Genomic DNA, 13,365 nt, shown 5'->3' with positions numbered 1-13,365 from the left:
AGTTCGAAAGCACATCAAAGTGCAAGTAGATAAATAGGTACTGCTCCGGCGGGAAGGTAAACGGTGTTTCCGTGTGCTGCTCTGATTCACCAGAAGTAACTTAGTCATGCTGGCCACATGACCTGGAAGCTGTACACCGGCTCCCTCGGCCAATAAAGCGAGATGAGCGCCGCAACCCCAGAGTCATCTGCGACTGGACCTAATGGTTAGGGGTCACTTTACCTTAAGCTACTGAAGGTAATGGGTCACTTTACCTTTACCACAATGCCATTTAGCTTCCCTTCGCTAGTTGTGAAATAGATTTGCAACAAACCAACAGAAACAATAGCGCAGTTAAATGTGATTCTGTTCTAAGGCTTAGTATTATAAGAATAAGCCACAACAAACCTCAGGGAAGTGATGAGAAAATACATTAAAAGGTGTGAGATAACAATTACTTGACACAACAAATAAGGCTGCTCAGTAAACTCATCAACTGGAAGCAACCGTAATGCTAAACCTTGGTTTAGAGTTACATGCAAACCAAGCCATAGATGAGGCCTGCATCTTTGTTTCTATCTTGTTTCTATCCTATCTGCCTCACCCTTGGGGTAACATAATCTAAGGTTCAATGCTGGAAGACTTAAGGTTGCTATGCACAAGAAGGAAACATTGTCAGATGCAACATGTGACGGGCGATTTGAATTTTGAGATCACAAGGAAGTGAATTAGTGTTGCATTTGTTCCTGGAGAAGCAAACTTTCCCTTATATACACAGGCTTATAGTACTGATACAAATTAAATAAATACTATTGTTATTTCAGTGACTTACTTACCAGCACATGTCTTGTCCTTTTCACTCCCTCTGTTAACATAATTACCATGGGCTTCTTGATTATGGATACCAGAGAAGGATGAAATTAACTCAAGGAAAAATCGGTTGTAAAGAAGGTTTCCTAAGTTATTTAATTCACACCCAGCATGATACATTATTTTACATCATGATTTTATATTGGTTATCTCAGCTGTGCGATCTAGAAGACTGTCTTGGGTTTCTGTCAACACTTTTGAGACATAATTGGCCTTTCAATATGTTTTCTTCAAAGTGTCAAAAAACAAAACAAAACCCCACACCATTAGAGCTGTGGTTTTTACTGAGTGTAATGTAATTTTGCATTATCACACTTCCCTCCTTGGGCCAGGCAGACTGCCTTGGAGAGTTATCAGAACTTTGGATTTTATGGATTATTAGCTTTTGCAGCCTGACGCTTCAAAGACCAATCTGTCTATCCTAATGGCAATACCAGAAAATGACCTACCGTATTTTTCGTCCTATAGGGCACACCGGCCCATAGGACGTACCTCGTTTTTTGGGGGGGGAAATGAATAAAAAAAATATATTTCCCCCCCCCCAGTCGTGGCTGCCGCCCCAAGCCTTGCGCACCCGGTGGGACCTCCTGCCGGGCAGGCAAGGCTTGCGGACACCCGCCCGAAGCACGGGGAGCCCTCCGGGGGGCTCCCCGTGCTTTGGGCTGCAGGCTGCTGCCTGCAAGCCTTGGGAGCCCGCGGGAACTCCCGCCGGGCTTGCAAGGCTTGCGGATAGCTTCCTGAAGCCTGGAGAGCGAGAGGGGTCGGTGTGCACCGATGCCTCTCGCTCTCCAGGCTTCTGCGAAAGCCTGCATTCGCCCCATAGGACGCACACACATTTCCCCTTCATTTTTGGAGGGGGAAAAGTGCGTCCTATGGGGCGAAAAATACGGTAATTGTAGCTAGCAATCAGTAAGTTACTCCTTAAGACAACCCAAAACTATTTGCCACCTTTCCTGCAATTGACTAGTAGTTGCTCCTCTTGAAACTCTCTCCAGAAAATAGTAATCACCAATTCAATCTTTTCATGTTTCAGCAAATCGCCGCTCTTCCTTTAATTTTGAATGCCTGCGCAGACAGAGCAGTCAGGATGAAATCCCACTATCCCCCACTTTTCACCACCGCACTGCTTTGCCGCTGCATTTAATGCAACAGCAGGTGAGTTAAAACACAGTGTTCACACTTTAGTTGCGGAATTCTATGTTTGATATGTTAATTTTATGCCACTTCTTTGGAATATGTCAATACTGGCAACACTCAGGGTGACGAAAGATAGGAATCCCTTTCCAAGTGTCCTGAATAGGGTTTAAGCAAACACGTGAAGAGTAAGAGCTGTTCGACAGTGGAATTTGCTGCCAAGGAGTGTGGTGGAGTCTCCTTCTTTGGAGGTCTTTAAGCAGAGGCTTGACAACCATATGTCAGGAGTGCTCTGATGGTGTTTCCTGCTTGGCAGGGGGTTGGACTCGATGGCCCTTGTGGTCTCTTCCAACTCTATGAGTCTATGATTCTATAGAAGAGCCTGCCTGGGCATGCTAGCTCCACATCCGGTCCCTGTCACCTTCTGGGTGTTCCAAGACAACTGTTTGTGAGGAGGAAACCTCATGTACTCATGGAGGCTCCTGTGCCTTTTGAAACTGGAAAAATCAAGGCTCCCCAGTGCATATAGATAGTTAGGGCAGGCAATCTCTCTCAAACACATGGAGGTGTGATAGCAAGGATGGATGGATGGTGGGAGGATGTTAGCTGCCTTAAGCCCCATTCTAAATGCCCGACAAGGGATTTTGTAAGGTCCCCAGCACGTTAAAACTCCTGAGAGCTCAGCTTTCTGAATCCTGAATTGGAGAGAGAAAAACGTGACTGCAGGGGAATGGGAAGGGTGCTCCTATGCCTCTAGACTATTTTTCAGCAACTGTTTCTTCACCAAGTCCAGTCTCAGGAGGAAAAAATGGTCCTGATGGGCAAGACAAAGAGCAATTTGGATCCTTAAAGGGTTTGGTAAGCAACTCATACTTCCCTAGTTAGTTATAAAGGGCCAGATTCAACTAAGTTGCTGTACCAGCAGAAGCCAGCTAGCTCAGTGGGGCTCCCCCTCACCTTTCTTCCTCCTGCACCCTCCCCAAATCCCAAACCCAGAATAGCATACAGAGGGAGGAGAGAGATCAGTCCATTTGGCAAGGAAAAACGCTTGTGCTAACAGAACAATCTCCTTAGCACAACGTGGAATTCCTCCCTTACAACTTTTGCAAGTTACAATCAGCTATGTCTACGATCCTATTAATGCTTCTACTGAAGAATGGTGTATGTTGCATTTTGATGGGTTTTTCTGGGGCTGACATTAAACAGCAAAATCTGGCTTTGTGCATTTTCCCTTGGAACTAAGTCCCACTGACTCAGGGGGCTTAATCTCATGTAAGTGGGCATAAGACTGCAAGCCAATCCTATGTGTGGTTGCTCAGAAGTAACAGGAGTTGATTGTACTGAGAGCGTGTCCCAAAATTAAACCATTGGTCTCATGGTGTAGTTGCAAAGGTTGAGTAGCTTGGCAAAAAGTTCTGTATTTCAGAGACGGGAAACCTGTGACCAACCAGATGTTGTTGGACTCCATTAGCCCCCAGCCAGCATGGGCAATGTTCACAGACAATGGGAGTTGCAGTTCAGCAACAACTGGAGAGTGACAGCTTCCCTATCCCTGATGTAATTATTTATTTCTGCAAACATTCAGTAGAAGTTGCTGTAATTTATTAGGACACTGCATCCCGTGCATTTTTAATACTAATGCTTTTTCTTCCCCAATATTAGGTCACATTAAAGGCTCATCCAGACTTCCTTTTGTGCCGCACAGATCTTCATTGCATCTGAGCCCTTTTTCTTTTAGCCCTGAAGCTTTCCCTATGAATCGGAACAAATGCAAATATATAGACAACCTGAATTCCCATTTGTTTTGATTCAGCATCAAATTTTCCTGGGGAAATGACAGTCCAAAAAAAATGCTTGGAAATGTAGCTTTAAAGTGTGGAGCTACACTTGGAAAGTGTGGGGCCAAAGGTTAGTGTGGATGAGCCCCAAGTCTTGAATACTGGGTTCAGTTATGCCTATTTTGCACCATTCCATATTCAAAAATATGAACACTGGGTAACACAGCCAGGATCTGTTTCAGAGTTTCTTGCTCTCCGAAGTGCTTACACAGGATGGACCTCAGTCATGCAGCCAAAGAGTTACAGCACACTGGTTACTCCCTTAGCTGAGACTTGGGTGTCACAGTTCAGTGCACAGCTAGGCACATTAAGTCTCATCGCAATCAGTGGAAGTTAAACACAATATAATTCTGGACTATGGCCAGTATTTTAACCCAGCACAACTTCAGGGTTGTTAAAAGTTTCCAATATATTTCCTGACAACCCCAAAATGCAGTGAGCTTTAAGCCATCTTTCACATGTTTTGCTGAGAGAACAGAGAAGTAATAAATCAAAGTTCTATGCTCTCTCTCTCACGCACACACGCTCTCTCACGAACACCCCTCCTGTTTGTTTAACACATTCATTGTCCACCACGTTCATAAATGCAAATCATAAGTAAATTGAACAATGGCATGGTTCACTCTTCACTCTTAAATCTAAAAACAAACAAATGTCTGATTGAACCTTAACTGGCTTGAGATGACAAGTGTGGCTACTGGCTGAAACTACTTTGCATGTGATCTGCTACTGCCTTCATAAATCTGTGAGTGTATTAGCTTTTAATTATCTTCTTCAGGTCATGGCTGTTGCGGGTCTGGATGCCACTAAAGCTCACCGGCACTCCCCCAGCCGTTCAACACGTTCCTGGGCCACACCACCAGCTACCCCACCCAATCGTGACCGTACTCCTTATTATACGCCTCTTATCCAAGTGGACCGAGCAGAATCAACGGAACATATGAACGGCAGCCTCCCGTCTTTGCATAGGAGCTCCTGGTACACAGATGATCCTGATATTGCCTATCGGACATTTACGCCAGCTAATTTGACTGTACCGAGCGACTTTAGGCATAAGCATAGTGACAAGCAGAGAAGTGCGGATAGTTTGGTAGAAGCGGTAAGTGCTTTGAGCTCCTGTTTTTAGCTGCATGGTGTTACTTAAGTCGTTTTAGAAAACAAAGGCTTACCTGCCATTACACATACTTAAATCGCTAGAGGCCACAAACAGCAGAGCTAGCCCTGTTCCATCTACAACACATAAGGACACTTGAGAGATTTGCCAGCCATGATCACTAGCCCTGCAATAGGCTGTGAAGAGCAGGAAGAAGATCAAGGAGGTTGCTGCATTTCCAAGACAAACCAACAACAACTGATGTTTCAAAGGGCCCCAGATGGAATCCTAAAATCATAGAATCAGGGTTGGAAGGGAGCCCCAAGGGACATCTAGTCCAACCCCCTGCAATGCAGGAATCTCAACTAGAGCATACGTGACAGGTGGCCATCTGCTTAAAAACCTCCAAGGAAGGAGTGTGCACCACCTTCCGAGGAAGTCTTGACAGAATCAGATGAGGTGCCTCAAATGATTTCAAAAGTTGTCTGGGAGCAGCCACAGCTTGCAGTGTCTACTTAAAAGGCTGGGTGGTGGGGCTGAGGAGGAATTCCCACTGTCTCTGCGTTTGGTAGTGATAGAGTTCAGAGCAGAAGACGGTTGAAGTATTGCTACTCCATGCCCCTCAAAATCTGAGGCTGATGGGAAGACACAGATGATGCAGCGGTGATATTATCAGGTGCACGTTGCTAATTTGGTTACAGAAGCCTAATTTGGTTACAGAAGGCTCATTTGCTTACAGAAACATCCCAACATATTAAACAAAGAAACAGGTGGCTTTTTGTTTTGTTTTATGAGAAGGCTGTTTTATGAGTTTTGCCAGATAAGGAAGGAACACTGATACAGTAACAGCAGTGTCACTTAGGGCAAAGCACAAAGAGACAAGTGCAAGACCATATTCTGCCTTTTCACCCTGCAGTGACATATTCTTTATTATAGTAAAGGTAAAGGGACCCCTGACCATTAGATCCATTTGTAGCCGATTCTGGGGTTATGGCATTCATCTCACTTTATTGGCCGAGGGAGCCGGATATTTTGTCTTTTTCTGTTAAATCAGAAGATTGTTTAGGATAGGCACTCCCTGATGCTTTGGGGGAGCATGTTCACTTCAGCTGTTACCTGTTCCCCATGGATGAGAACCCAAGGCAAAATGACTGAGGAATGGTTTAAGCCAAGGTGCAGAACGAAGCCATTTCTCCCACACCTTGCCCACCATCAAAAGTCACTTGTATAGTCAGCTGAAAATCCTATGTTGGCTGTTTCAAGCTACAAAAGGGGGGCATGCAGCCCTAAAGCAGCAGGATTTAACACCCTGCTCGGCTGACAACGGGGTGTGTGTGTGTGTGTGTTAAATCCTGCACAGCTTGGCAGGTTTCATACAAGCACCTTCCCGTTTCAGGAAGGGGCTTACATGGAATCCCTTGCTACAACAAAGGCTTTTTCCTCTGTTGTAAAAACGGATTCAGAAAATGATTTGCATCAGAATTCCCTGCAAAGATGAAGTGGGGAGATGTTCATTTTAGCAGCACTTTGCAAGGTACACCTGATGTCATTGTGATATCAGGTGATTCACAAATGAGTAGATCGCCCATCTGTCAGATTTGCCCCACAAGGACAGTCCCCAAAAGGATCTGGCCTGTGGAGACAAAACTATTTTCCCCACCCAATTTAAGCTATATCCTCCCTATGTGCCATACTGTTTCATGTCAACTTTTGCCCCATTGTGTCTACAAAACAGGACAGAAGCTGAAAGCCGCCAATATTAACTAGGCAACATAGTTTGGTTGCATTCTTTATCAGTTTTACAGCAAGAATCATGTAAGATAGAGTGAGTTTGATTACAACTATGGACTCCAGAATTTCTCTGAAAACATTAGTGTATTCCAGGTGGCCCTCAGTCATGCATCATCCCAACTCCTCTCCTAGCTTCATCAGAATGTCACTTCCAAACTCAGCCACACACAGCTTATGGGGAAGGTCTTCTTTACACAGTTGTGGGACAATTCAATATCTAGGGAGTAGATTTTCAGAAGGCACTTGAAATAAAAATAATGCAACATGAAAAGGGTTGCACTCTCTAAAATGAATTAAAGTATTGAAGCTTTGTCACTGTTTGCTTTTGATTTCTTATCCTAAGTGCCAAATTAATGTTTATAGTATTACTTTCTCAGGTACTTATATCTGAAGGATTAGGACGGTATGCAAAAGACCCGAAGTTTGTTTCTGCTACAAAACATGAGATTGCTGATGCTTGTGACATGACTATTGATGAAATGGAAAGTGCTGCGAGTAATCTTCTCAATGGGAACATTAGCAATGGAGCCAATGGTGACATGTTCCCCATTTTAAATAGACAAGATTATGAACTTCAAGACTTTGGTCCTGGCTATAGTGATGAAGAGCCAGATACTGGTAAATATGAAGAAGACTTAGCTGATGAAATGATATGCATTACAACCTTATAGTATTTAGCAAGAAAAAAAAAGTTTGATTTTAAATAAACAAAAGTGCCTCATAGTTCCAAGATGCTAGGCACTAGTTGGAATTAATAAGGAATCAAGTTTTGCACGAGTGATGATGTCACATTGCGAGGAAGCCATACTTTTATTTCTTCTTAAATATCTCCAGTGTGGTGAAACAGGATCAGAATGGCAGGATGTTGATAAGTCCTTTGCTATAGAATCCTGAGCTCATCAGTGAGTGAAGGTTGGTTATTAGACTGAAAGAGATTCTAACCAGCCTGTTTTCAGATGTTGAAGAAAAAGTTGAAAGATTGCTGCCTTTCAGTTTTGTGCTGCTGCCCTTCAGAGTGTAAAACTTTCTCAGCGGAAAAAGGTTTGGCACCAAAAAAGAAAGTCTGCATGAGAAGGATATGGTGATGAAAATCAAAAGTGTCATTACCTCTGATTATATGGCATATCAAATGTCCACTACATTCAACATATCCACTCAGATATTATTTTCAAATTTGCCTCCTTTTTTTTAAAGTATTTGTCTAATACAGTTTGTCAAACACTACCTACATGAGATTGTTATATTGGACTGATGCTAAAGAGCATTTCTCTCATATGTAACACCAGTTTACATAGCAAAATATCATTAAAGATAGTCTGTTTTATGACTGTCACATTAAGGGCAAAATATACTGGAATAATTGCATTTTTACCAATGCACTTGCAACCAGGTTAAAGTAGAGTTAGATAAGATAGTTTGTTAAAAATTATATAGCAGAAATTATTGTAAATAAATTGTAATCTACAAACATTTGTATTTGTAAAGAGATGTTCTATATTTTGTAATTATTGTACCGTAATTGAACTGCAGCAATATTTATGGAGCCTAATTATTGTAATTCTCCACAGAATTCTAGATAGAAGTATTTTTACTTGGATTGTATAGAGCTTTAGGATTAAATATTTAAATAGAGCCACCTCTTATTTCTTCATTGTAAAATGCTTTCGAGGTAAAGATTTGAGAAACTTGATGCTACAGAGATTTTATAAAATATTTTGGGCCTATAGGAGTCTCACTTTATTTAAAACATGGAAGATGACTATTTACAGTCTTATATTTGGAAAGTTAAGAGATTTGGAATTAACTGTTATCTTTTTTATTTGGAAACTTCTGATTTTTATTTATACTACAACTCCTGCAATAACAGGTAAATAAAAAGAAATGAATCGAATTAGGCTACGCCTAACAAGGTTTTCTTTTAACCTTGAAGTATATATATTTACAGATTAACTGACCAAGTATTTTACTTGGTGTAGAGAATTCTTATGAAGAAATAATTTAGCTGGTGGATGCAAAATGTTAACAAGTTACTCTGCTTGAAGTGGAATGTGTGATGAAGCAGTCATTTGCAGAACCAAAAGATTCCTAATATGTTGGGGAAATGGATGGCATGGTGGCCTCAACTTTTGTTGTTCTATGTGGACTGTTTCCAGGATTTATTTTTATGCAATCAAAGGAGGGCTTAGACATTTGTCCATGATGCAGTAAAATCCTGATATTGAGGCTAATGCAATTTTGGAGGCAGGTGAATATCAAAAATCTATTTTATTAACACGATAAATTGACTTGCTTTGCCAAGTAACCTTATCAGGGTTTATCTGTATTAACAAAATAGGTAGCAATTCAAATCACATTTTAAAAAGTGTGACCTATACAAACTATGTTAATATAATCATTTTGTACACAGTGGCAATTTGCTATGGATACCTTACAGACCTCTTCTTGAATCATTCTTTCAAATGCCAGGAGAGAATTTAAGGGTTTGTAAATTGTTTCTTGACCTACATCATTTTGTATGAAAAGAAATGCAAAATGTTCTTCGGAATAAAAATGTGTAATAATTTTATTATACTTGGGGCTCTTTTTACTAGCAGCTTCCTGAAGGTGTTACCTCCGGACGTCATGGACACATAATCCATAGGTAAATAAGTACTTCTTGCACAAGCATCCCTATAATAAATGGGAGCTGTGCAATTTGCTTCAACAGAACAATCTCCCAGGAGTTTATGAGCCATACAGAAATAGTAAAAAAGAAAAGGCTTTCACTTTCTCAAGTTGTCAGTAGCCTTTCCTGGGTTGATTTGCTTAGATAGAGGAGGAAACATTTGAGTTTTGCAATTACATGGAAAAAGAATGGAGGAGAAGAAGCTCTCAGCCTCGGCAAGACACTTTTCAGGGTCAGATAAGTACAAGTATCAGAAACCAATATAGTTGATCAGGTTGCTCTTTACATCCAGGCTCTGCCTCCCATCTCAACAAAACTAATTGAGAATGACTTTCTCAGACTAGTTCACACCTGTAGACTCTCTGTATCTGTTCATTCCACCATGCAGCACAGCATGGAAGCCAGCCTTGGGCTTATACCAGAGCTCTAAAATAAACGGTGTGTGTATGTGTGTGTGTTTACAAATATAAGCACCTTACATGAGTAGGCCTCAATCCATCTGCCAGGGAAAAATGGGGACAGATTATGCGAATGGGGCCTTTATGTAGAATCAGATTCCAGGTTCAATTTAGGGTGGCAAAAGACCAGTAACTCCAGAACTTGTTTCTGTTCTCCATCACAAGCAGAATCCAAATAATGGCACATTTCATTTGGCTGGTAACTTGTTTGGAAAGTTCCTCATTACTAAAGTTGTGTTGGCCATAAATATTAGGAGCAATGGAGATGCTACTACCTAGACTCAGCAACCTTTGATGTCTCTATACCAGCCTTCTCCAACCTGGTTTTCTCCAGGTGTTGCTGACTCCCAACATCCATCAGCCCCAGCCAGTATGACCAATAGTCAGGAGGATGTGGGAGTTGTAGTCCAACTCGGTTGTGAAAGGCTGCCCTATACGCTATCTGATTTCAGTTGGATCGATTTAAATTAGTCATGCAACTTGACAAACAGCAGATTCAAAAACCCTCTACTGAATGACCAAATGTTTGCTCTATAATGAAAATTGCTATAAAATACAAGATGATTGAGAAGAACTTTGCACCTTGCACTGTAGAAATGATAATAATAATATAGAACAGTAATTCATGATAAATTGCACAATGTAAGTAGATCCCTAGCAAAAATCCAGCAACTACGGTTTTCTAGCCTTGCCAGAGAAAATACATAAACTTATTGCCGCCTAGCACACAAGAGGCCTCATTATGCCAGAGAAGGAAAGTCACACACACACACTGCCAATCCTGCTGAAAAACGAAAAACTACAAGCCCTTTTTGTTCCCACTCCTGCTGCCACTCCAGAGCCTACAGACTTCCAGGGCCCTTCACAGATGCCCAGCCCAAACTGCCCTCAACTTGCTATGCCCTTGCTATACTGGTCTTGTGTCCAACAACTCATCTTTTTCATACTATGGAAATTCAGAAAGCTCTCATCTCTTGCAGCTCAAGACATACAATGTACAGTCCCCAACTGTCATTTTTAACCTCAGCTGTTTCAGCTGATTTCCCTCTCAGAACCTCATGTTCCTATGGCAACTGCAATCATTCCCAGAGTTCATTGGTGCTGAACATGTACATTCATGTTGTGCTGATACAGGAATTTAGGCACATCTGTTTTTCATCCCCCACCTCCACCCCCTGATGACTATTTTTTTGCCCCAAACTTTTTTTCTGCAAATTGCTGGGCCTCTAGGTTCATAAGCTATGATGCAAAGCAAAGTGTTTTCTCTTATTAACATATTACTTCTATGTTGTAATTAGGATATAGCTGGAGAGTTATAAATGCTGAGCTCATTTTTATAAACTATTAACTGGGGAAGCAGATCCCTTACCTGCTGTAAATTCAGCCACACCATAGAATCAGGACAGCATTTGTCATGATAGTAAAATCATGCTGAATAAACCATGGGGGAAATAAACAGAAACGCACACACAAAAATGGAATATAGGGATTAAGCACCACTGTTCTGGCAGCATGATAAACAGTTGCTTATACTGTTTACAATAACCTTCAGGTTCATATATATTATACAATAACATGGATGGAGAATCATCTGCAGTTATGTAAACAACTATTAAACCAGGTATTTTATCTTCTACCACAGCATCTTTCAGTAATATGCAGTATTTTAAAATGGCGCTCTACATCAATCACATCATAGTGGGCTAATAAATCATATGATTTGGAAGATCTCTGCATTCTAAACGCCACAAAGGTAATCATGCTATACTGGACTGAATGCCCTGAATGCAGTACAGCACACTACAATTGCCTCAGTAAAGTCTCTCTATTAAAAACTCACGGTTTGCATCACACTGATTGATCTACGACTTTTATCATGATGAGTAAATCATTTTGGTCCCAGTTTAATGACAGAACATTTATCACAGAAATTATTTACCTGATTTCTTATGGGACAGTGCTCACTGCAGTCACATTTTCTCTTCAGTAGCATTCTTATGCCAACATGCCGTTCTTCTTCCCAGTTAATTACAATGCTCCAGTTTTACTGCTTTGCAGCAACACCAGGTAGCAGGACCTGCTTAGAGCATCTGCAGTTGTCCCTCCAGCCAGCTTTTGAGTCAGCAGGTTTTTTTAACCTGTTTCCACTTTTCTCAAGTGGATGATGTTGCCTTGAAAGTCCCAAGGAATCTAATAGGGGACTAACTACAGTTAAAAGGTTCTGATTACTGCACTTGTTATGTTGCTCACACGCTGAGAAACAATACCTTGGGTTCAGATCCTTAAACAAACCTTTTAAGCTGAAATCTTTCCCAGTCTGCAGCTGCATTAGAATTGTTTTTTTAATAATAATAATAATAATAATAATAATAATAATAATAATAATAATAATGTGTTTTTAATGTTTTGTTTTTAATTGTAGGTGTGTATGCTGCCCTGGGCTCCTTCAGGAGGAAGAGCAGGATATAAATTCTATTAATAATAATAAACTTCCCATAATCCTCCCAAGTTCCTTGCAGTATTGGCCAATGTTAACTCATTTCATAATGAAAATTTATCTGAGTTTATAAAACTACAGTAATGTAAAAAGTAAACAGAGAAGATGGTTTTAGTCTCGCTGGTCCAGCAAGCATGATTCAGATGTACAAATTGGCTTTCTGCCTAATCATGTGCCTGTTTACTTAGAAGGGCTGGTTCACTCATGTGCTGTTGACTCAAGGGCTGCAATGGTGTGGTTGATCAAACACAAATGACATTGTATTATCACACACCAGCTTAAACACAAAACCTTTTTAGCCCAAGTTCAAACGTTCAGTTGGCAGACATTAAGTGTAGAGAAATAAGTTTATTTGCATGCCTGTGTGAGCCAACCATATATGTCCCACTGACATAAATGGCCCTTGCTCCCCACTGTGAATGTACGTAGAATAGGGGCCTTCTGTGTGCAATGCCTATGGCTAGATTATGTTGCAAAGGTTAAAAACCAAAAATAAAACACACACATTAAGCACTTAAAAGTAGTGGTTTATGATAGAGTAGGTCCACGTGCACTTGCCCCTTCTGGACAGCCGGTACACTCAGCAATGGTAGTACTAGTGATCTGTGTCAGGTGGTGAGAAAAGCCACTCTTGCCTAATCAAAACTGACTCTGGTGACCATTTGTTCACCAGCTTCAGAAGTACTGATATGTCAATGCAGTTCACAGAGCATACTCAGATCCGTACACTGTGCACAGCATTAAATCTATACTTTGTATTTTAATATCGTACTACATCATAGTGCCGCTTTTGCCTCGCAAAGCAGCAAATTATAGGTGTTAAATTAGGGAAGTTCATTTTACACAGTTTTTCAAAACAGATTCTACAGAGGGCAAATGCAAAAATATATCCTAGAAATATGGGGGGAGAAGATTAGCAGCACACTAGAAAATGTTTTAAAGCATGTTATTACATTAGCTGCATTTTGAATAAGGATTCTGAACATGTAATAATTATTCTAAACAACTGTACCTGTTTAGAAACATCAGGAATTCATTTT

At 41.0% G+C, this 13,365-nt stretch overlaps 2 protein-coding genes across 38 annotated transcripts in view; one reads left to right on the top strand and one right to left on the bottom strand.

Moving 5' to 3' along the window:
- CACNA1D (calcium voltage-gated channel subunit alpha1 D) overlaps positions 1-9,276 on the top strand; it is a 195,465-nt gene extending 186,189 nt beyond the window's left edge. For 34 of the 35 annotated variants that reach the window (XM_083602889.1, XM_083602883.1, XM_083602887.1 and 31 more), the window contains 3 exons: positions 1,883-2,004; positions 4,600-4,920; positions 7,083-9,276. In XM_083602889.1, coding sequence (XP_083459015.1) covers positions 1,883-2,004; positions 4,600-4,920; positions 7,083-7,376 — 737 coding nt within the window. In that variant the 3' untranslated portion in view covers positions 7,377-9,276. The other variant, XM_083602879.1, reaches the window with a different exon arrangement.
- Positions 1-13,365, bottom strand: part of CHDH (choline dehydrogenase) — a 46,346-nt gene that overhangs the window by 15,520 nt on the left and 17,461 nt on the right. The gene's annotated exons all lie outside the window — the stretch shown is intronic.

This window comes from Podarcis filfolensis (genome assembly GCF_964270895.1).
Source record: "Podarcis filfolensis genome assembly, chromosome: 2".
NCBI lineage: Eukaryota > Metazoa > Chordata > Lepidosauria > Squamata > Lacertidae > Podarcis > Podarcis filfolensis.
Note: the sequence above shows the minus strand (reverse complement) of the source record. Positions and strands in the feature narration are given on the sequence as shown.